The sequence below is a fragment of the Parasteatoda tepidariorum genome, chromosome 8 (genome assembly GCF_043381705.1).
Source record: "Parasteatoda tepidariorum isolate YZ-2023 chromosome 8, CAS_Ptep_4.0, whole genome shotgun sequence".
NCBI classification, from domain to species: domain Eukaryota; kingdom Metazoa; phylum Arthropoda; class Arachnida; order Araneae; family Theridiidae; genus Parasteatoda; species Parasteatoda tepidariorum.
This window is the reverse complement of record NC_092211.1, coordinates 39,549,037-39,572,963: the sequence shown is the minus strand read 5'-3', so window position 1 is coordinate 39,572,963 and position 23,927 is coordinate 39,549,037. Positions and strand designations below refer to the sequence as shown.

At 31.2% G+C, this 23,927-nt stretch overlaps 1 protein-coding gene across 1 annotated transcript in view; it reads left to right on the top strand.

Annotated features, from left to right (window-relative positions):
• Positions 1-23,927, top strand: part of LOC107451418 (cubilin) — a 97,211-nt gene that overhangs the window by 35,717 nt on the left and 37,567 nt on the right. Inside the window, exons 8-15 of the mRNA XM_016067495.3 lie at positions 743-1,135; positions 2,288-2,504; positions 9,519-9,664; positions 10,197-10,571; positions 14,843-14,986; positions 16,314-16,550; positions 18,407-18,526; positions 20,072-20,344. Coding sequence (XP_015922981.2) covers positions 743-1,135; positions 2,288-2,504; positions 9,519-9,664; positions 10,197-10,571; positions 14,843-14,986; positions 16,314-16,550; positions 18,407-18,526; positions 20,072-20,344 — 1,905 coding nt within the window. The remainder of the gene's footprint in view (positions 1-742; positions 1,136-2,287; positions 2,505-9,518; positions 9,665-10,196; positions 10,572-14,842; positions 14,987-16,313; positions 16,551-18,406; positions 18,527-20,071; positions 20,345-23,927) is intronic.

Here is a 23,927-nt window from a genome sequence, read left to right as displayed (position 1 = left end):
AATTTCAAAAGCAATGTAATGAATTATGGAAACAGAACTACGACCAGTGATGGCGTTATATGAGTCAGCTATGGCGATACAACTATTTCTGTGATTGTAAAAACTTAAAATTCGATGCTTTATTAGGTTAACTGACGAAGAATGCATTAATTTAGAATTCAGCATTTAATGAATCCAGGACTAACAGCTTTTACTCATAAAATATCAGGTCGGAGGTTATTGTGCCTAAAATATCACGCAACTAAAGTATTTTCAACTTCAGTTAAACGCTGAACCCATGCAATAATTTTCTTTTGAACAGAAGTCCTGGAGGAACGTTCACTAAGAGACTAATATTGAAATACCTATATTTTTATCCAATAGAAGTTGATAGATTTTTTTTATAAAATATAAATCCGATCAAGGAAAGAAAGTTGCTGAAACTCGAGCAGACTATGTAGGCGCAGTATGAGCTGTGAAATGGTTATAAGAGATCGAATAAGTTGTATAATTTCTATATAGGGTTTAGGCAAAATATTGCATGATTACAGCCTCTTCAACCTTTATTCAAAAACGATCCTGAAATCTTGGTCCCATGACAATCCGAGATATATTTTAAATAGAAAATTAATTATCATACAGTATATAAGAACAAAAAAATATTTAATTTACAATATCTCTAAATATTCATAACATATCTTTTATAATGTCTAAACAAAGCGTATCTCAAATAACTTCAATAATGCGGAACATTCTATTTTAGGAACATACTCATTTGGAGAAAAAGAAGAAATCATAGCCCATTTCGAAACAGATTCATCTAAAGGTGACAAAGGCTTTCACATTTCAGCCGTGCAGAGAGATTGCAATGACACGGCCACAAATGACACAAATAAACAGCGAAAGGCACAAGCTGCTGGAGATTGTGACCGAACCATCACGAGTGTCGAAGATTCGATTCGGAGTCCCAAATTTCCAGAACCTTATCCAGCTGATGTTGATTGCAGATGGATGGTGCTGAGAGCAGATCCCAGATATTGTGAGTTAGAAATTACAATCCACAGCCTCCATATCCAAGTCGGAGAAAGCTGTCAATTTGATTACCTTGAAGTAGATGGCCATAGATTTTGTGGTAGCACTACAGCAGGAAATAAAAGTAAGTATTCATATGGTCAAATATTTACCGGAAATTTAAGAAAATCAATAAAAGAAAAACGAAAGTAGATAGAAATGTATAATTTGCTGTATTCTGCAAACTATCTTCGCTGCAAAACCATTCAGGCTACAACAGTCTTTTATATGGTTTTGTCAAATGAATCTTTTTATAGCTAAATTTGACGGCTTTTTCATACTCAGTTATTTAAATACCACGACCAATTATATAGTCCAATAAAATTAGAATTTTTCTAAGGAAAAATTTATTTAGATCTTTTTCATAGAAGGCTTTGTTATAATATTCATATATCTGAATACTCTCTTCTCTAATCTGCACACTTCCCTTTTGTGAGGAAAAGGGGGTGACTTGAGGGGGGAAATGGAATTTCTTCTAGCCAGGAAAGTGAGTGATTGTTTACGTTTTTGAGTGATTGCTTATGAGTGATTGTTACGTGAGCGAACTGAATGAGACCAATCTTGAGACAATCGGACTAATACTTTGAAAGTTATAAGGATTTTATAAACAAAAGGTGCATTTTTGTACTTGTATTGGTTTACAGATCTAGCATTGCTATCTAAACAAAAGCTGCAATGTGTCGATGTATTTTTTATGCTGAACAGAATGAAACTATACACAAGTCAGTAGAACAAATAGTTCAGAAATTGCAAGTGTTTAATGTTCAAAAAGAGCTATTTTTGTCATATTATAGTATACTTTTTCCTTTGTTATCTATTTGAACATGTAATATATGTTTTTTGATGCATTTTTTGTTTAAGTTGAACTAAATGATATGAATTCCGAAACGATTATTTAAAAAGTTTAGAAGTTAAAAGATGCACAAAAAGTAAAATTTTGTACTTGCTCTTGTGTATAAGCGTATCCTACATTGCTATACGGACAAGTGAGGTATTGTTTCCTGTGTATTTGTTTTGCTTAATCAAATTAAACCAATCAAGATTAAAAAACACTAATATATAAAAAGTTGAGATGAAAAAAAGATGGAACAGAATAAAGAAAGTACTATCCTTGAAATGCGCTAATTAATAAGAGAACCCTTATAACTTCAAAACTATTAATCTCACCAACTCAAGTACCAAATTCTTTAAATTGAAGTAAAAACGCACTATTAAAAATGTGTAACTCTATTTGCAGGAATTTTCTCCTTCAAGACAGAAATGATTACTGTGCATTTCCATTCTGATAGTACAGTTAACGACAGAGGGTTTGAAGTGACATTAAAGCAGCGAGAATGTCCAACAACTACAACAGCCGTTTCGTCAACATCATGTGATCAAGTATTTGATAGCAAACATTTCATTCTTGCTAGCCCTAATTATCCCAGTGACTACGATAATGGCCTTCTGTGCAGGTAAATGAATGACTCGTTAAAAGTAACATCATTAAAAGTTCATGTTGTTTCAGTTTTCGAACGAAATTGTTAGGCAGATATGTAATAAAATAGCTCAGATTACAAATATTTCAATCAAAATACTGTGTAATAAGTTACCAATAAATGGTTAATCAATTCGCGTCCGAGTTATAGAGGGAAAGGATCTATTATCCAGCATTTATATTTTGCACTTATTCACTACTTTTATCAGAGATCACATTTTTTTATAACCATCGTTGAACAGCAGACACAATTTTTGGGTTTAAGACTACTAATGTTCAACTACGTAGCCTTGTAATTTTGAACCCAATTCACAAGACAAGGGAACTCCTGGATTCAGTATTGAGAGAACTTTCCTTCATAAAGGATATTTTTTGTTGGCACTAACTCGCATTGGCGTTACATAGAGAAGATTACGAGAACCTCCCACGGTTAGCCTGACGTCAAGGGGACTCTAACCCATGATCCGTCTGCCACTAAGGATATTTCATGTTAGCACTGTGATCGGTGCAAGCAGGATGCGGAATTATTATCGACCAGTCATTGCTGGGATTCGGACCCAGTTCATCTCATTGGAAGGCGAACGCTCTATCCCCTGTGCCATCGCGTCTCTCAGTGAAACAATATGATTACTTTTAAAACAGAATAACTGTTGTGAAATTGAGATTTTTAAGGATCTAGCATTTATTTTTCGTTGACACAATGGACAATTACAGCATATCATAATTCTTTTTTATATACCTAACTTAGAGGAAATTCTCTCCTGAAACCGAAAAACTGATTGTTTTTTTTCGGCAAATGTTAATCTATTTAGTTAATAAACATTTAAATTACCCCAAAAGGCCTCCGTAAGAGATGCCATCAAAAACGATCTCTGATTGGTTATGACGTCACATGTGCTGAATGGAAACGTGCCGTCTCCATCTGCTAAGGCTATTTCAATGATCTTTTAGTTTTGATATCACGTATATCGCCTGAACATCCTTTGTGAATTATTAGTAAAAATTTTGTGAATTCAATTTACGGTTTTAAGAGAGTGTGCAAAATGAAAGAAAAATTTTAAAACTTGAAACGCTGTTATTTATCACTAAAATATCTGAATAAATGATTATGCAGCGCTTTACAGCGAAACAACATTTCTTTTCGGAAGAAATCCGTGATGTTAAAGTTCATAGAAAATACTATTTTATTCCACTTTCTTCTAAATTAAAATAATGCTCCATTACAGCTTAATTACTTAATTAAAATAAATCGCAGATTGGATAGAAATAGTATACATTTAGATATAGGAAGGATGATTTTATAATCCGTTATTGCATTAAAACAAATCAGTATTTTCATAAATCGAGTCCACTGAAAAATATCAGTCCATCATCTTTACATACTATGGGCTAATGTTCAAGAATTCAAATAATGTAATTTAATGTTGCTTCTTTTATTTATTACCAGAGTTGAAGGATTTCCTTTTTAAGTAAATATTTACTAATGCAGTTTATGCCATCTTTTTTTTACTATGTATTAAATATTTAAATACACATTAACGCTTAAATTTATTATTCCTTACGTAAATAGGAATTTTGTTACAGTTAGAAATTATTTTTATTTTTAAATACTAGAGGGCTCCGCCCCCTGCTCGCTGACGCTCGCCAACCCCCGGAGAATTGCTTCGCAATTCTTGCTTGGTTTGCTTCGCAAAACCAAGAATGCTTTGATTTCATATATTTCAATATTAAACTGAATATTAACTGTTATCATCGAAAAGAATTAATTTTCTTAAATGCAGAATAAGCAGTGTGTCAATATCAATGTCACTTTTTTTCGTTGACTACAGTTCCTTCTATGTCCTATTTGTTCTCTAAATGAGCCAAAATTGTCAGAAATTAACATCAATGTGCAGATATAATCTTAATATGAAACTTGTTTAAAAAAAATGATAATCACAATAATACAGACTTTGTCCCAAAGAAATGAATATATTTTTAACACATTTAATTCAATATATATATATATATATATATNCAACTGAAGATTGTCTAAATTCATGCGTAGTTTAATAGCCTCCTCAACACTGTCATAAATATATATTTGTCCATTCCTTGGAGCATTGGTTGCTGAATTTAGGGATGTTGTCGCATGGTGATATACTTGTCCTTGAATTTTTATCAACGGTGGACCTCTGCTTTCATCTTGAAGAAATTTAGCACTAAAAGTGGCAAACGCAAATGATGAATTGTATACACGGATATTTTGCCTAAATAATTTTGCTTCTTGCTCATCAGAAAGAAGTAAGTTTTTCAAAAATAAAGGATATTCATGCAGCGGAGGTATATGTATGTTATCATTATGGCAGCAAGAATTAACAGAGCGCCCTTTTGCAGAAGCAAATCTCAAAGCTCCACAATAACTGCATTTTGAAAACATTTTGCCAAGACTATGTTTTGCCACTTTGATAGGTAACAATTTCGATAAATCACCAGCAAACTCATGTTGTTTTGATTTTAAAATAGGTGGATTAGGATTTTGGTCCATATCATTGTCAACATTGCGAAAGCGAATTGGTACAGTGTGCATTCCAACCACATTTTCTGTATTTACAGGTCTGGTTTGATGTGGGCAAATGAAAGTCGATGTTGTTGCGACTGTGTAGCAATTACACACATTCTCTTTTAGCTCAACCTTTGTTAGTTTAACTTTTTTTTTGTTAGTTGAATCATCATTAGGTTGTATAAGCAAAAGAGCATTATTTTCTTCTATACTATGAAGTTTACGTTTTTCCCGCTTTCGATTAGCTTTCGCATTGAGTTGCGACTTTTTAGTAATGTTAGGTCTTTTCTTTTTAGGCATTACTTGTAAATAAACAAATCGAATTAAGATTTAAAACCAGATTAAACTTACGAATTAACGTTTTAGAAAACAAATAATCAGATTAATCAATATATCAATACGAAATAAGTTGAGATGTTGTAAAACTGAAGAATGAAATTCTAACTATTTTGTGATTGGTTGCATCTCTGAAAAAGAAAATTCAGACTTGTAAATCGCTTTTTTAAGCTTGCCGTTTTCAGACATGTGATTGGCTGTTGTGAACGGCGGTTATTCTTCATTATTAACTGCAAAATCGTGCTTTAAAACTAAAATAAATAAAAATTTAAAATTATGTAAAAGATTTGAATGCCCTAAATGTCTTCCCTGAAAGATTCTGAATGAATTGATTCCTTAATCTTAGATTTTCATCACGTAGTTAAAAAGTTTTTCAGGGGACAAAATTAACTGCAAAAACTTTTTTTTAGAATAGAGAGATATAAATTTTAATTCCTTTTTCTGCAATATAGTATTTACAAAGTATGGTTATTGTTCATTTCCCTCGTTATTTTTACAAACTATTTATCAGTGCTTGCAATGAAGAATTCTAAAATAGTAAATTTGATACATTATACATTTTTAGTTAAAAAAATTTAATTAAAATAGTTGAAAAAATCTCAAGTTAAACATTCGGTATAGCCGAAAACTTAAACACTTTCAAGAATCTAGTCCATTGAAATATATCTGACCATCATCATCACCATAATCTAGTCATACTTAAAATTTCACTTAATTTCTCATTTATTCACATCTCATTAATTCATTAATTCCCAAATTTTTTAGAGAATATCAGTAAGCTGGAAGTTTTTGTTTCACTAAAGCTAAAGAACAATAATAATAAATTAACTTATACAAAATGGAAAGAAATTCTAATGCACATTCTTTATTATTTATTAAATAATTTAAAAATAAACAGTAATGTTGATATTTTTTCTCAATATTTTTATTCTTTGAGTAAATAGAAACTTTGTTATGGCCGAAAATTATTTTTACATACATTTATAAAATTTAATTCCTGTTTCTGTAATAAAGAACTAAATAAGTGCATATGCTTGATTTCAAATACTCTTATAACATAGATTAAGGCAATTAAAATAAAGTTAGTAAAATCTACTGGAATATATAAATTTTGTTTCTTTTAACTTTAATTTTTTATTTGTTGAAGGAATTAATTTAAAGTTTTGCTGGGATCACAAGTTTTTTATAAGAGGCTACTGCTATGAATACAATTACATGCTTTGAATTTACGCTAGAATAAATAAATAAAAATTATCAATAACTTAAGCTTTCCTACATTTTTAAATATAAAACTATTAATTCTACATAAAAAATTGATCCAACATTTCTTTCATTTAAGATGAAAATAAATCTTCAAAATGAATTTAAAGTACACAAAGATTAATATGGTTAAAAAAATGAGAAAAAAAATGAAAAAAACGAAGTCATTTTATATTTATAACGCATCATTTAATAAGCAATACCGCACACTTTTTTTTATTGAGCTAAAAAATTCTTAAATATTCAGAGCTGGAAAATTTTGTCAACTATTAACAATGTTTCAGGGGTATTAATTAAACATTATAAAAATACGTTATATTAAACCCACATTTTTATTAAGTGCAATTTTTTATACAGAGAATTATTGACCATCTAAAATAGTTGGATTAAATTACGAAAATTCAAATGAAAGCAAGAACGTATTGGCTTTCACAGCACAGCGATTGTAAGTGAACGGCAGATTGACACGTGTGAAGTCAGTTCGTGAATAATCACGTCACTCCCCGTTTCTGGTGAAAACGGAAGTAAGCGTTTTTTGATTAAAAATAACTAAATAAATAGCCTTCTTACGAAAGAAACAAAATGTTTTCTGGGAGTTTTGAGAGATTCTGAATGCATTAAATTTTTTTTTAAATTGACTGTAATTGTCCATTGTTACGCAAACTACTTATTTAGAATTGTTGATAGCCGTTGAGACCTTTCCAAGAATCAAGAATGCGAAACAGAAACTCATATTCGAATTTTAACTAAAATTATATTTAAAAAATTTGAATTGTTTAATTTTAAACAATGATCTTACGTATTGCACTCTATAGTCTTTACTATCTCTACTGACACTACGAAGCAATTTTTATAACTGTGAAACAGTTCTACATTGAGTGTTTACTTTTTTTTTAAAAATGATACTTTTACTTGAAAACTGAATTATAAAGTTGCTTCATTAAACAGATTCGTATGAATACTAATACAGAAATATTAAACATTATCCTAATAAGAGATAATTGAAAATTGTCCATATATATTAGAGTTATAAATAAGTTAAGAAAAGTGCACAAGAGATTGCGTAAAACTGATTGACCCTGTCTCATGAGAGCATTTAAAGTGAAGGTAATGTCATGTTAAAATGACTGGTCTCTGTATATTACGTAGTAGCATGATTTTTAGTACTAAGGGAGAACCTTTATTGTCGAATGATTGCTCTTTATGACGAATTCTGTGTAGAACAATGGCTTGTGAATAAAGGGGAATAAAAGTTTCTGTAAAGGGAGTACATCAATATTGGAACTACCAAGACCCAGGTCAAACAAACAAACACTGACGAGATCTCTAACGAATTTCGTGCTGCTAAAAATTTACTAAGGATAATTGAAGTATTCGACTGATGGTATCTGTACAGTTACTTTGGTAGAGGAACTGTACAATAAACATTGCAGTGCCTAGAAAGTTAAGAGAAAACGCCTGATAGAAAATAAGTCGTGATATATTTTATGATATACTCGTATATCGTAGAATTATTAAAACGAGGTTATAATTTCGTTGTCTTACTGGGATTCTAGACTTGGTTACATATATCTATAAATAAAGAGAACATTCGTTCCTGAACAAAAAAAAAATATTAGGTTATCGTTAAACGACAGCTCATTGTGAGCATTGTGAACCATTTCCCTGGAAAAATCGTACTACAACGCATTGCTCTGTTTTGAGGGCATATTTCTTTAAGCGCCTATATACACTCTTTAAGAGCTCACATGTCAACTGGTTTATCATTTGCACGCAGTCTGTGGGGCAGAGTTTCTTTTATAACCCTAAATGACTGCCGTGTTGTGGATGCTGTAATTCTGATGCTATTACACTAGTATTCTATTTATTTGAGCAACCTTAATATCATTCTTTAGGTACGTTACAATATCCAAAATATATATTTTTAATGCTTAAAAGGAAAGAACTAAAAAAAATAATTAAAAACAATGGACCTATTCATAGACCCATTGCAAACAAATACTGTAATATATGTAAGTAATAAAATATATTCAAATATAATTCTCATTTCTTGAAAATATCTTTACAACCACAGAACACCACAGAACACGGGGTCACAAACCAAAAACGCTTGACGGCTCTGAATCTGTTTCTATGTAACATGCCCTCCCTGATTTGCTGCAAAGTTTTTCCGGACATAATGCAATATGAGCTTATGCATAATGGAACCTCTGCACCTCATGCATGAACCTTATGCCCTTCAGGTGCGTAATCACCACCATGCCGAATTCCAAAAAAAGTGGATAGGACACCCGGCTTTCAGTGCATGGCCTCCGCGTTCGCCGGATCTCAATTCATGTGAGTTCTTTCGTATGGAGTAACTTTAAATCACTAATTTACATAACGCTTGTGGAGACACCGGGAGATCTCATAGCATGGATGGTCGTCACTTATGCAGTGATCAAAAGCACACATTGCATCTTCAAACAAGTTCAGGAATCATTTCTACAACGTTGTAGAATGTGCAATGATATCAACGTGTGCCACTTTGAACAACTCTAGCAATGACTAAACAAATCAATGCTTTCTAATTAGAAAGTTTTTAATATTTTTTGTAGTTGTTTTTCAGCATGACATCGTAACCTGTCTTTTTTTCGATTTTAACTTTCCCATCGAGGTTTGCTAACCTCATGTTTTATAATAAGTTTTGCCTCTCTTTATGCCTTTTATCACATGTTTAATGTGATAAAAGGCCGAATTTTGGAAAACCCAGTATATGTAAATGTTTTAATGTAACTTTTTAATTTTTGTTAGATTTTAATACTCTTGAGTTTAATTTGTAAGTGAAACTAAATGGCTCTTTTGTTTTCCTAGGTACATTATCAGGAGAAGTGATGAAAACATATGTCGTTTGGAAATGGAATTTTTAAAATTTGATGTTGAATCAAGCAGCGATTGTGAATATGATTACCTATCTATAAACGGAGAAAAAATTTGTGGTCTTATTGAAAATACCACAAGTAAGCTTTTTATTTTCTTTCTTTTTTAAATGACTTTATTTATATACATTCCTGGAAAGAAAAAAGGACTCATTATTGTGTTATCTTTATGAAAATAAGATATCCGTCCAATTCTTGTGTTACGTGCTGTCTTTCTAAAAACACAATTTAACACATTAATTTATGGCAATTGACCAGAAAACATAAATGTGTCTAAACTGGTTGTAAATTTTAGAATTTTAATTAGTTCAAGAACTCTACCAACTACCGTAAAATGAAAATATTTAAACTTTTATTTCTTTGTAAATAGCAGCAATTATGAAATTATTAGATTTTTTTTTTATGTGAGTAAAATTTCGATCCATTTTAAATAGATCTGTCAACTAAACTCAAATTAATAAAGTGCATACATCAACTTCAAAAGGAGCCAAATAAATAACTCAGTAATTAATCCAAATTTTTTTTCTAGGATATATAAAGGACCACACTGTTCATCAAGATTTTAAATTTGGTTTTATGCTTTTAAATGTGCTTTTCTGAAAATACTTTTCAGGAACGTACTTATTCCAAGATTATGAGAAGCAGCTTACATTCCATACAGATTCAGGAACTTCTAGGCCGGGATTCATGATTCGTGTTCAGCAAGTCGACTGTTCAGCTGCCACAACTGAGCTACCAGTGCCACCCTCCAAACCATGTGATTTGCACTTCTCAACAGCAACCTTTGAGATTCGCAGTGACAACCATCCCAATAATTATGATTCTCACCTCAGGTGCGTCTATACTGTCTCAAAAGCACATCCGGGTGTCTGCGCCATTGAAATGACCTTTCTGACGTTTGATGTTGAAGCCAGTGATGGTTGCCAATATGATTATCTTAAAGTACAAGAAGAGAAACTTTGCGGAATATATCCAACTAACTTAAAGCGTAAGTCAGTTTATTGTTTTTGAATATACAGGGTGTCCCAAAACTTATGGTACGTACGTTAGGCGATGATCGAAGACAACTATGCACGCACAAATCACTAAATCCATGATCCGAATACAATACCAACAACCCTGACCAACAAACAGGCTGCCGTGGGAATGTTTACTGTTTGTCTAAGATTAGTACTCTGCCAGACATTAGTCTGGAGCTGTGGCGGTGACTATGGTAACGAGGTATGATTATTTTAAGTAGGGGTGCGGGGTCCATCTTTAGGACTGGTTTCAGCGAGAGAAAAGGAGACCTCTTCATCGAAGCTAGCCTCCCTAAAATGCCCTCTTCTTGTTTCCATATCACCAGACTGCCGCAGACATAGTGGCGGTCAGAGTACCTATCTTAGACAAACAGTACAAAGGCCCCTTTCTCTAAAAAAATATTTTTAAAAGGAAAGAAACAGTTCCTGTCTAACTAAACCATTTCATTATGAATGTACTTCCCTTATTTATTATTTTGTGATTCGATGGTTGTGGGTTCAAAATATAATAAGCTTGGATAGAAAAATATTTTCTCACTAAAAAAGTTATACTTCACTTCCAAATTTTAAAAAATATCTCTCAAAACTATTTTTCATTCGAAAATTTTAAAGGTTTTAGTTCTTATAGTTAGGAGACTTCAACTTCGAAGAAAAGCATAACGCTAAAAAAATCCCTGTTTGTTAACTAATTAGTTCATCATATCAACATATTGTTATGTCCAAGGAAATTTTCTTTTCAAAAGTATCCATCGAGGAAGATATTTATATCGATAGAGGACATTACTTGATTTCAGGACAAAATTCCTATTGTTAATTACAGTTTACACGTTCAATTTCATTCTGACTATAAGTTATTGATTTTTTTCATGATTATTGTTATCTAAAATTAACTTACGTTTTAAATTTTTAAATATAAGCAACAGCATATGCTAGCTGGCATGTCAGGTCTACAATAATGGGTAAAAATGGGGCCATGGCTGGCCTGTTTTGTCCCAACGGTGCAATTTGGGGACCATTTGGTAATTTTTGATGAAAAATCGAACGTTTGTAATTAGCTGCCGACAGAATAATTTATTGTGATTAATTTAATGCGTTCTATTTTGTTTATACATTTAAAACTAGAACTTGCTACTGATAAATTATGATATTAAAAAAAATACGAAAAAAAAATTTTAAATTTTAATTGTGTACTTGAAAGTGCTTAGATGAGCGATCTTTTCATGAAGTTATTTAAAAGAAAAATTTCACTCGTAGAGCATTACATACTTATTGTATTTTCTATAAGCATACATGGTTCATTAATAGTAAAACCTAATCTTAATTAAAAAAAATATTAGAATAATTATTACTGGGTAAAATTTCTTTGCATTTTTGCAAGATTGCAAGCAGGAAAAATTTCACGGGATATAAATTGCATATACGAATTTTGAAATAAATCACAATAAGTGTATAATTGAACTTATGAAAAATAAAATCATTTATAATAGTTCAAATTGTACAAATGTTTCTTTTTTGCAGCTTTTATTTGGAGAAAAAGTTTTAAAAAAATATTTTTTTCAAGAATATTTAGTTTCCGAATGAAAGAATATTTAATTTCCGAATAGAATTCAAGAATATTTAATTTCCGAAGTTTTCAAGAATATTTAGTTTCCTATGAAATTTAAACATTTTCTAGGACTACACTAATAAAGAGAAGAAAATCAAAACCTTATGATGCTGCCATCTGTTGTCAAACTGTAATAATACCCAAACTAATGTTTTTTGTCCAATTTTAAATTCGGGAAAAAATGCAATCGATACATTATTAAAAAATTTTTAATATTTATTCATTTTTTAAATTTTTACTTCATGCAAACAACGATGTTTCAATATTATTCGTTCACAAATGATACTTTTTTATGAGAAAAAGAATAATAGATCAAGCGCATATGAGGAAAATTTTATTATGTTAATTCTGAAAAAATTTCTGTCATCTCCTCCACTGAAAAATTTAAGCATTCAGCATTTTAAAAAGAGTAAGCATTTTTTATTTTAATCAAAATAATAATATTACATTTTTCCAGTTAAATCGGTTAAATAATATTCCTTTATTGTCTATTCATTTTTAAATTAATTGATTTATTGCAGGTAACAAAAGTTTCTCTATTATTTAAGAGTTAATCCCAAATACCTTTTATGCTTTGGGTAAAGGAATAAATACGACTTGAAAATAATTATAGTCAAGTAATTTTTTTTTTAAAGTGAGGTGGGATAAAAAAATAAATGCATATGAATCGAAAATAATTATAGTCAAGTTATTTTTTTCTAAGGTGAGGTGGGGTAAAAAAATAAATGCAGATGACTCGAAAATAATTATAGTCAAGTAATTTTTTTTGAGGGTGGGTTATGAAGTTTAATATCAAAATCTAAGAAATAAGCGCCATTTTCATCTGAATTTGTCTTTATTAAATTTAGTTTCTCAGGATAAATATCTTTAATTAAATCTAAATCGTTACAATCAAAAATAATTAAATCATCAATAAATCTAAACCCAATTAATAAATTAGGTTGCAAAAATTTTTGTTCATAAAAATGTAAGAAAATATTAGCAAATGCACTTGAATAACAATTTCCCATTGAGATACCTTGAATTTGTCTGTAAAAATAAATACCATGAAAGAGACAATTTTCAAAAATGTTTATAATACATAAATTTATCCAATCTTTTTTATTAATGTCTTCATTACTCAAATAATTATTATTCCTGTGTGTTAGCAAGACAGCACTTCATCAAATCAAGGCAGTGTGTCCCCTGATGAAGTGCTGAAGTGCCCTGATGAAATGTCCCCCGATGAAGTGCTGTCTTGCTAACACACATACCTTAAAATATTCTTCGTATTTCTGACTTTTTGAATTATGACTACTATGATAATACATAGAAATTCTTCTGATTGCCGATTTTCAAATTCATAATTTCTAGAGTTTTCTAGAATAAACAAATGACAAAATATTTCTGATTTTAATAAATAAAAAATTTTGATGTTCACTATTGTTTTAAGTTGTGCTTGGCCGATAAATAAATGTTTTCCATTATATGGAAAAATTAACAGCTAGTGTGTTCTGATTTTTCTATAGCTTTTTCAATTTTTTTTTCTATTGATTTTTCAATAGATTTTTCAATCATTTTATAGAGTTATTTTATTTCTTTGAGCTTACAAAGAGTATTTATAAGTTCTATTGATTAATAATATGGCACTTTAAACTATGTATTTTCTATAGACTTGTTACTACTTTAAAATATGTCCTATACCTTTATGGGCCCTGATGAAGGCCCTTCAAAAGGATTCAAGGCGTTTAAAATGCATTACTTAGTAAAAATATATTTTAAGGTAATAGCGAAAGAGTGAAAATTTGCCCCGCAGAAATTTGATTTTAAAGAAAACGATGCAATTAGTAGCTACTTTTTCTTTCAAAAAAGTCATTTTGTACTGTAATAGAGTTTCTAAGCGCCACAGAAAATTACGTAAGAACATCAGTGCTAGCAAAAATGTCCGTCTTTTAAGAAGCTGATTTAACGTTTAGACGTCTAACAAGGAGGACATATATCTCTTCTTTTTCCTCAGTATTAGACCAAGGGCTCACACAAATTCATCTGAGATTCTGAGATACTATAAATCATCTGAAAAGACTTTTTATTTAATTTTATTTTATTTTATTTTATTTTTTTTTTTCGTTTTGTTTTGTTTTGTTTTGTTTTGTTTTGTTTTGCTTTGCTTTGCTTTGCTTTGCTTTGCTTTGTTTTGCTTTGTTTTGTTTTGTTTTGTTTTGTTTTATATCCGTCGTTGAACAGCCGACCCAATTTTGGATTTACGACTACTAATGTTCAACTCCATAGCCTAGTAATTTTGAATCAATCCAGAAGACAAGGAAACTCCTGGATTAGTACCTCCAGAGGTATTGATTTGCTATGAGAACATGGAGGACTTTGAGACTCGGCAGATTTAACGTGCATCAGTCTCCATTTACTGCAAGGGGAGTCTTCGGCCGGCATGGGATCGAACCCACGATATGAGAAGACTTAACGTTACTAGAGCAAATATGCCAGCATTGAACTCTCATATAGATATTTTTTCTCTGATAAGTAATGTAAGGGAGTCGTGCCAGGCATATTAAAGTTTCGATATTTATTCCATTTTCATTCCATTTTTAAAACATTTAATGCCTGGGTGAAACTTGTGTAAATAACTTTAAATACTTTTAGGTATAATACCTTTTGAAGGTCAAGATGTTGTCTTCGAATTTCATTCAGATGCAGCTACCTCTCGTCCAGGATTTCACATTCGCGGACAACAGATGGACTGTGCACCATTACCTGATCAAAAAACTCCCCCTCCGAGAAAAATTGGTGAAGTGTATTTCAAGTTATTTACCTCAAAATCATAATTTAAGAAGTATTTTTAATCTATTTTAATTTCCAATTTTTGTAAATACTTTCATATACGTATTTCAAATGCTCCGAAATCCAAGCACTTATTATTATTGCATCTTCAGTTAATGTTATATACTGAAGAATTAGCAATATAATTTCATGAACTCATCTCTGTCATATTTTGTTAAGATAAATTTTTAAAAAAATTAAAGGTAATTAATTAAAGGTATTAAAGGATTATTTTTATGATCATTGTATGCAAAAATTAATTAATATGCAATGATCATAAAAATGAGTAGGCACATTCATCAAAAAACTAACAAAATTGTACTTAATATAAATACTGAATAAAAATACTTAAAGGCCTTTTGAATGATATGTAAGCATGCTTTTGTAATTTTAAACCACATAATCAGTGAAAATTAACAAATTGTAAATATCTTATGCTTATGTAATATTTTTTTCAGATCGATGCTTTTTAAATCTTATTATTATTTTTTAAAACTTGTATTAACTTTACTTTAGCGCTAATAAACTTTAAAAATTTGACAATTTGGTTGTATTTCTCTCAAATCGATGAATAATTCTCAACTTTCATCAGTTTTTATGTCCCGCAGTGGACTGATCGTTAAGAAACGGTTCCCAGCAGATCACCGAAGTCAAGCATCACTGGCTGCGGTCAGTGTGTGGTAGGGTGACCACTTGGATCAGCCTGCGTAGGGACCGAGGGTGTGTGGTATTGGTCCTCGTTAAACTGTTCTACCGTAAAGTGCTCGATTTCACGTGCAGGTCGTCGGGCTACCGAAACGGGGGTGCCATCCCCTCCGCAGAGGATCAAAATAGTGATGGCATTTCCTCGAATCATCCTCAGGGATGTTTCCCAGACCTTCGCCAATAGCCCATTATGCAGTTCTAGTGTGACGTAAATAAACACCAACAACATCATCAATTTTTATGGGCCCGAATATCAATGTGTTGAAATAATTTTTCCATGGTTAAAAATATAACTTACAAGCGCTTTTTATTTTAAAAAATTTCTGTAGTTTTTCTTCTTGTAAACATTTAAAAAGACAGCTGTCTGAAAGTGGATTGAACTTAAATATGGCAGTAACTGTTACAAACAACAGCTATAAATAATAATGGCTCATTATTATTTAAAAATTGTTTTTAATTAGCTTTCAAAGAAAAAACTTAAATCTGATTTTGTTATTATTTTTAAACAGACCTAATCTCAATTAAATTGCTATAATTTATTTTAAGTATTTATTCGTTTACTAATTCAAGCTGGGTTATTATTTTGCAGGAGGTTGTGATATGACCTTTGCAAATTCTAGTGGCACATTTCAAAGTCCAGGATTTCCTGAGCCTTATCCAGAATCACGTAGATGTGTTTACCGTTTCGTGGCTGAACCTAATCATTGCAGAGTCTCTTTCCAATTCCTGGAGTTTGCGCTACATGCTGAGAATGCTCTGTGCGAAACAGACTTCGTGCGTATAAACGGCATCAAGTATTGTGGTCCGCAACTGCTTGGGCAAAAAAGTAAGGAAAGTATTAAAAATTTCAAATGAGGAAATAATGTACAACAAAAATTAAACCCTTAAAAATCCGTATCCACTTTCTTAACTATTGAGCGGCTTTAGTTACAAAAGAGATATCTAGGTATAATCACGTGGTTATTCGAAGTGTGTAAATAATTAAATTATGAGATTTGGTGATATAACGTTCGATATGGTAATCCGGGGCCCACCAAACTAGGTGAAGAACCTCTGATGGATGCTAGGTAGAAGATGAACCTCTGATGCAAAAGAAATGTAAACTCAAGAGATTAATGTATATTGTTGTCCAAAATCATTTTTCTATCTAAATCAGTTTCTGTAGTGTGTTCAAAAAATAAGTGACATTAATATTGTGCAATGATGAGTTATCATATTTTGCTTCAGACTTGGGTAGGTTGCGATGGGGTCTTTAATCGGGCTTATGGAGACAGTGTTGTGTTTTACAGTCATTTAAGGTATTTTCAAAAGCAAGAGAATCGTGCGGTGAAAGGACTTCAACTGCAAGAGCGGATGGAAATGTTGACAGAATCTGGGATCTTGATTTTTAAGAATCAGTTGAATATGTACCACGCCAACAAACATCAGAATTTGAGAAACGAATTTAACTTAAACTACGAAGAAAGATCATGCCTGTAATCAAGGACCTTAAACATCTTTTCACACAGCAATGACAATAAATGCGTTTTTGATCAATAAACTCATTTTTGTGGTTTCTTAAACTCTCTACTCACCAGATTTTATTCTTTTTTTGAGCTTTCCCTCTTCTAGAGATTGAAAATTAATTTAAGAGGTCGTTATTTTAAGACACAATTGTGTCCTAAAAAATAATTGATATTAAAACACTTCAAACTCTGTAACTGATCAGAAAAAAGCGTTTCCAGAATCCGAGTTCCAGCACAGTTATTAGAAGTGGAAGAACCGTCACCGAGGATGTATAGTTTTCTGCCTTTACTTCCCTGACAAGCTGGTGCCCATGGATCTGAAGCTGAGTGGGTTTCAAGCAAACATAGAAACATTGTACATTATCTAGTAGAAGTGGAAGAAACATTAAAAAAAGATTATTCATTAGAAGTAAAAGAGCCATCACCTTTTTTGCCTTTACCTCTCCCCCACAAACTGGTACTAATGGATCTATAGCTGGGTGGGTTTTAAACAGACACCGAGACCACGTAATCTAGTGGAAGTGGAAAAACCATTGGAAGAAAATTATTCATTATTAGATTCTATTATTAGAAGTGGAAGAACCATCACCGACGCTGCATGAGTTTTTGCTTTTACTTCCCCATCATACAGATACCCATGGATCTTAAGCTGGATGAGCTTCAAGCGGACATCAGAACATAGCACGTAATCTAGTGAAAATCTCGAAAACTTGTAAAGCACCCATTTCGAATCAATAAAAACTGTTTGGCCACACATAGCAAAAAAGTGGCTTACTATATTTGCTCACATGCATTTTTAATTCTATGATGTTAAACGATTTTACAGGTAAGTTACACTTGAAAATTTCCCTTTAGGAATTTTACGGAGTATACATACGCAAATATCATCCACCGAATTTGTTTTTTTTTTCTGATTTTAAAAAAATACCTATATAAGTATTTAAAATTAAATGAATATCATTCATTGACCTCGCTTGTCTTCTATGGTCATTTTCGTTGACAGTACAAATTGATACTAATACCATCATTACCTATTTCCCTTTTTCAGATTGTATCTTGCATTTATCTTTTTGTTACTGATATTTTTGCAATTAATGTTTTAAGTTTAACACGTTACGCTCCACTGTTTTTGAATTATTATTTACCTTTTAACTTATAAGCATTTTTTTCTTGACAGGAACTTTGACATTTTATGGATATCCAAGAGAAGTTAATGTTACGTTCGAAAGTGATGATTCCATATCTGACAAAGGATTTTATGCAGTGTACAAACAGCTACCCTGCTCACCAGCTCTTGGTAGGTAATGCAAGTCTTACATTTGCATTTATTTTGACTAAATATCCATAATCATACTGCAGATTAAAATATTTTTTATATTTATGGATTTTATTACACATTGTTTTTAGTAAGCACATATATTATTTGAAACAAACTTCTTCATGCCATAATTTCCTTAAGCCAGTACCTTTTACGTGTATCAAGCATCTAGTCTTTCATACACGAAACACAACGTCAGTTAAAATATAAGCAAAACCTTCTGAAATACCCCTCCAATGGTTTAAATAGTTTCTTTGACACACATACTCTTCAAAATATTGCTGATCTCTATAATAAATGTTCAATTTCATAAAAATAATTCATTAATTGCTTTGAACTGCAAATATCTTAATTCACGTAAATGCCAATTGACTGAGGATGGTTATAATCAATATATATATATATATATATATATATACATACATTTATCAATACCCCCCACGCACTGCCCCAGCAGCTTAGTGTGAAATTAACTTATCTGTATATAAATTAAAGATACGAAATACAGGAACTAAATTGTATAATGGTTTAAGTGCGTAAAAACGCTCAGTTTATTTTTATTTTGTGAATGAAATCTTGAAAACATTTGTTTTGCGGCTTCATTATATCTAGATTCATCGAAGACATTGACTCCAGGAAATGCGGAAAAAAAAGAGTAATTTTTTTTACGCTAAATTATATTTTTAACTGTTATATCTATACTGTTTAGTCTGATAAATAATCTTATTCTCCCTGTCTCTAAACATGTTTTTTTTTCTCTCTTTTTCTTCTTTTTTATTTAATAATTTTTAGAAAAGACTTATGCATGTTTTTCTTTCTTTTTCTTTATTTTGCTATCTTTTTTTTCGTTTTATTTTCTTAAAATAATGTCCTAAACACGGATTTCTCATAAGTTCTATTTCTTAAAAATGTACAAAAGCGAATCCTTATGATGACATGTTCTACAAATTTGGAAATTTATTTATTTATTTATTTTTTTCATGTCTCGCTTAAAAGCATCTATGTTACCATAGCTGCATTTTAAATATATAAGCGGATTCCCCCTTCGTTAGCTTATTTCAGATATAATTTTTACACTATATCTGCTCCCATACAAAAATTATTTTAGTATAATCAGAATTTTGTACCCAATATCTTACATAATTCGAGTTTATTAACTGTAATAAAAACGTTATCCTATAAAAAAAGGGTTTCTCAGAATTGAGCAAAAATATGCCCAAAAAGCTCCGAAATAAATATAGTCGAACTTGAAAAACTAATTTATTCATTATTAAACATGTCTTATTGACCATGTATTAGTTATTGAACATTATTGATCATTTTGAACATGCCACTATAGTCAGTAATGAATACACGAGTTTATACTTAAAAATTCAAGCTAATATATTGAGTTTTGTGTCAGCAGAATATCCTACATATGGTGTTGCATTGTGTTTGTATACCATAAGCATGATATTGCATTGTATTATTATGTCTTAATATCGTACATTTAATCTCTGATGAAAACATTCTACTTAAATGTAGCTAAAGTTCCATCTGTACGAACGGAAGGAAAAGGACGAAACTGTGATCGCTTGTATGCATCGCTTGCCTTCAGCATTTTGAGTCCCATGCATCCAGAAAACTACCCATCTGATGTAGAATGTAAGTACACCATTAGGAGATTAGGACCACGGATCTGTCGACTCAAGCTCTCATTCCGACAGTTCGATGTTGAATCAAGCGAAGGATGTGAATACGACTATTTGGAAATCGATGGTCAGAAAACTTGTGGTACCTTGAATGCAGGGCATGTTCGTAAGTGTTCTAGTCAGTGGCATAAATATTATCATTACATTTGCTTCATGCAAGCATTTTCATAAAGATTAAATTTTCAAACTGCTATTTTGTAATGTCTTTGAATTATTTTTAAAAATAAAATAACTTTTAAACCTCGGATAATTGATTATATAGGAATGAATATTTTGTCCTTAACACGTTGAACAACCACCAGTAGCTGACACTGAAATTACATTTAGGCCTCGACAACCACCGGTGGCTGAAACTGAAATTGCATTTAGGCAGCGTCAACCACCGGTGGCTGACACTGAAATTACATTTAGGTTGCGTCTGCCACCGCTTGCTGACACTCACCTTTCACATAGGCCGCGAAAAACAGCTGTCTGACAGTGTATAACATGATATAGAACTATAAAATTTACACTCTTTTATGGAATTGCAGAAAATTAATTCAAAATTTACTGAATTATTGTGATTCTTGGTTTAATAAATTCAATTTAGTAGACTTTAATCCACCACTATTTTTAAAAAATTCGTAGGCATATATAATTCACCACTTTTTTCAGATATGTCATGCTAAACCTTTTATAAACTAGCAAAATCTGTCTATATTTGCAAATTTAGTTTGTTGTTATTTACCGTGTGGGCAGACGAGCAAGCCATGTAAAATTAGCGTGGCATTCAAAGTGTTAATTGACTGTGGAAAAACATTTATGTTCTGTTTTAAACATTAGTTACAAATAAAAAATTAAAGCTATACGAGTTTTCAAAAATGTTTTCAACATTCATGTTTCTTAACCGTTAAGTTAAAGGATTTTCATTATTCTCAACAGGGTATCATACGGCTATCTATACATAATAATAAATGCGGCTGTGTGTGTGTCTGTCTGTCTGTAATCACAATATATCGCCCCAGAAGCTTCGCCCAGGCACGAAACTCGGCACATAATTGTGTTTTGACATAATGAAGAAGTATTTTTTTTCTTTTTCAAAAATTTGGATTAGTTTTTTAGTTATCAGTCATTTTGTAAGAAAATCTATGCTTTTTCGTCTTCAAAGAGCCATATTCAAAAAACTATTAAAAAATGCATATACTTTTCTCCACTCTTATAAATGTATGCTAATGCGAACCTTACAATTGAAATATTAATTTTCGACAACTTAAACCAATAATATACGAAGGAATTAATAATTTAATTGTAAGGTTCGCATTAGTTTACATTTATCAAAGTGGAGAAAAGTTTAACTTTTGTATTAAAAATGTGGCAACATATTCGATACGTAAATAGAACGCTTCGCTTTGATATATTTGTCGCTGTTCATAATTGTTATAATAAGTTTTTCTTCTTCTTTCCACGCTCTATTTTTTTTTTTTAAGCGAAGACGATAATTTTTGTAGCGATATAGAAATAGAAATTGATACCATAAAAAATTATATAGAAATAGAAATTGATACCATAAAAAATTAATTCGTTTTCGTGTTCTTTTCATGTATTTAGCATTTTAGTTTTTTTTTTCTTAAGCGTTGTAGCTATATAATTTCAAACATCCTCAAGAGCTATAACACATCTGCAGCAGAACTGGATATGAAGACAAAATTGCTGGACAGGAACACTTTAATTGTCCACTAATCTTCAGATTTCCGGCTATGTTTTAAAAAACTTTATTTGTGAAAACCTTTAGCTTGGCGAACAGCTGGGCGCCTTTGGCGGCTAGTAGTAAATAAAGAAAGAAAAAAAACTGGCACAATACAGAAATATTTCAAACTTTATTTACAATCGTTACTTTAGTTATTCTATTTGTTAAATCTTGGTCAAGCGGCATACATCAATGTGATAATCTAGTTTCTGCCAATCATCATGAAAGACTATAGCAGGGGTGGCCAACTCCTTGATAGTAGAGCCATTTTTCAAAATTTGAAATTTTTCGCGAGCCGCAATTAAATACGTATTTAAAAGGTAGGCAAAAAAGGTATAAAAAAATTTTTTTTACAGAAATTATATTTATTGAAAACATATAAATAAAAGTACAAAATACGTGTATTGAATTCAAATATTAAAAACTAAACACATTTATTTTACTTCTCTTGATAATTCTATAAAATTTGGTGAATAATTGATGACAGCACTTCTCGGTAATTCTTAGAGATGCTGGTTAGTTAATACTGATCACAGGAAAAGAAAAGAATGCAAAAGGAATTAATGTCATTTGGAAGTTCTTCGTCCTTTAATTCTTTAAGGAAATTTATTGATTGTCGATGATTTTTTGCATTCGTGCAAATATAATTTACAATGTGTAACACTGTTTTCATAACATCAGGATATTTTATATACTTTGTAACGAGATGTTCTCAGTGAATTATGCAGTGAAACGGTATGAATTGTGGAATTTAAGAATCATCTATTAAAATCCCAATAAGACCGATTTTTTCTACCCAGCATTGCGGAACTCCATCAGTTGCAATGCTTACAAGTTTAATAAGAAGCACTTCAAAAGTTTTCAGTATGGAATCTAATTTTTAGTATCGACATCACGGGTTTACTCTTGAAGTGCTACTAAATCTAATAATTCTTCTTTAACAACGAAGTCCGGTGAAACAAAACTTATAAAAACTGCCAGTTGCGAAAGATCTGTGATATCTGTCGATTCGTCAAGGGACGATAATAATTTTGTCAAAATATAATAGCACAAAAATGAAAAGGGAACTCGGGTACATTTATCGAGAGCCACAAATAATCCTTCAAAGAGCAGCATGTGGCTCTCGAGCCGCAGGTTGGCCACCCCTGGACTATAGTATCAACGATATTGACATTGCTTGCAATCCTTTCACACAACTCTAGTAAATGACACGGCAAATGGAATAAAAATAAAACATCTACATAGATAACATCATAAGAAAAGTTACTAATAAAAGAATTACCGTGCCGTCAATTTCATAATACCATGTTGAACGGAGGAACTGGTCTTTCGCATTGATGAATGTCGTTTGACCAATTGTTCACACATAAAACACATTAAGGATTTAAATAAAACCAAAATTGTTTCTGCATTTAGTGCAAGGTTTGATTTTTCTATATTGTTATTATTATTATTGTTACAGCTTTCTGAAATCGCCTGGGAATAATAAATAACCCTATATACGCTTTTGTAATAAATCAATTTTGCAAAATCTGACTTATGAAATCTCTACTGCTTGCTTGCACAAAAGCAATGGATTGGCTCATAGTTTTTTAAATTGTACATAGTTTTCTAATTTTAAGCTTCTTATTTTAGACATTTCTGCATATTTACAGAATATTCAATATGTGATTTATTTGCGCAACAAATATTTTATATTTTATTACTGGCGTTGTAGAGCTGACCCAATTCTGGGTTTACAACTATCAATGTTCAATTCCTTAGCTTCGTAATTAACCCAACCCAGAAGATTAGGGAACTGCTAGATCTAGCATTGGGAGAAACTAGCCATCGTGGAGGACCTTTTGATGTAACTACGGGAAACTATGAAACCCTCCCAGGACTAGTTTGACAGCAAGGGGACTCTAACCCATTGATTTAACATATAAGATTAAATGAGAAAAACATAAATTTAACATTACAT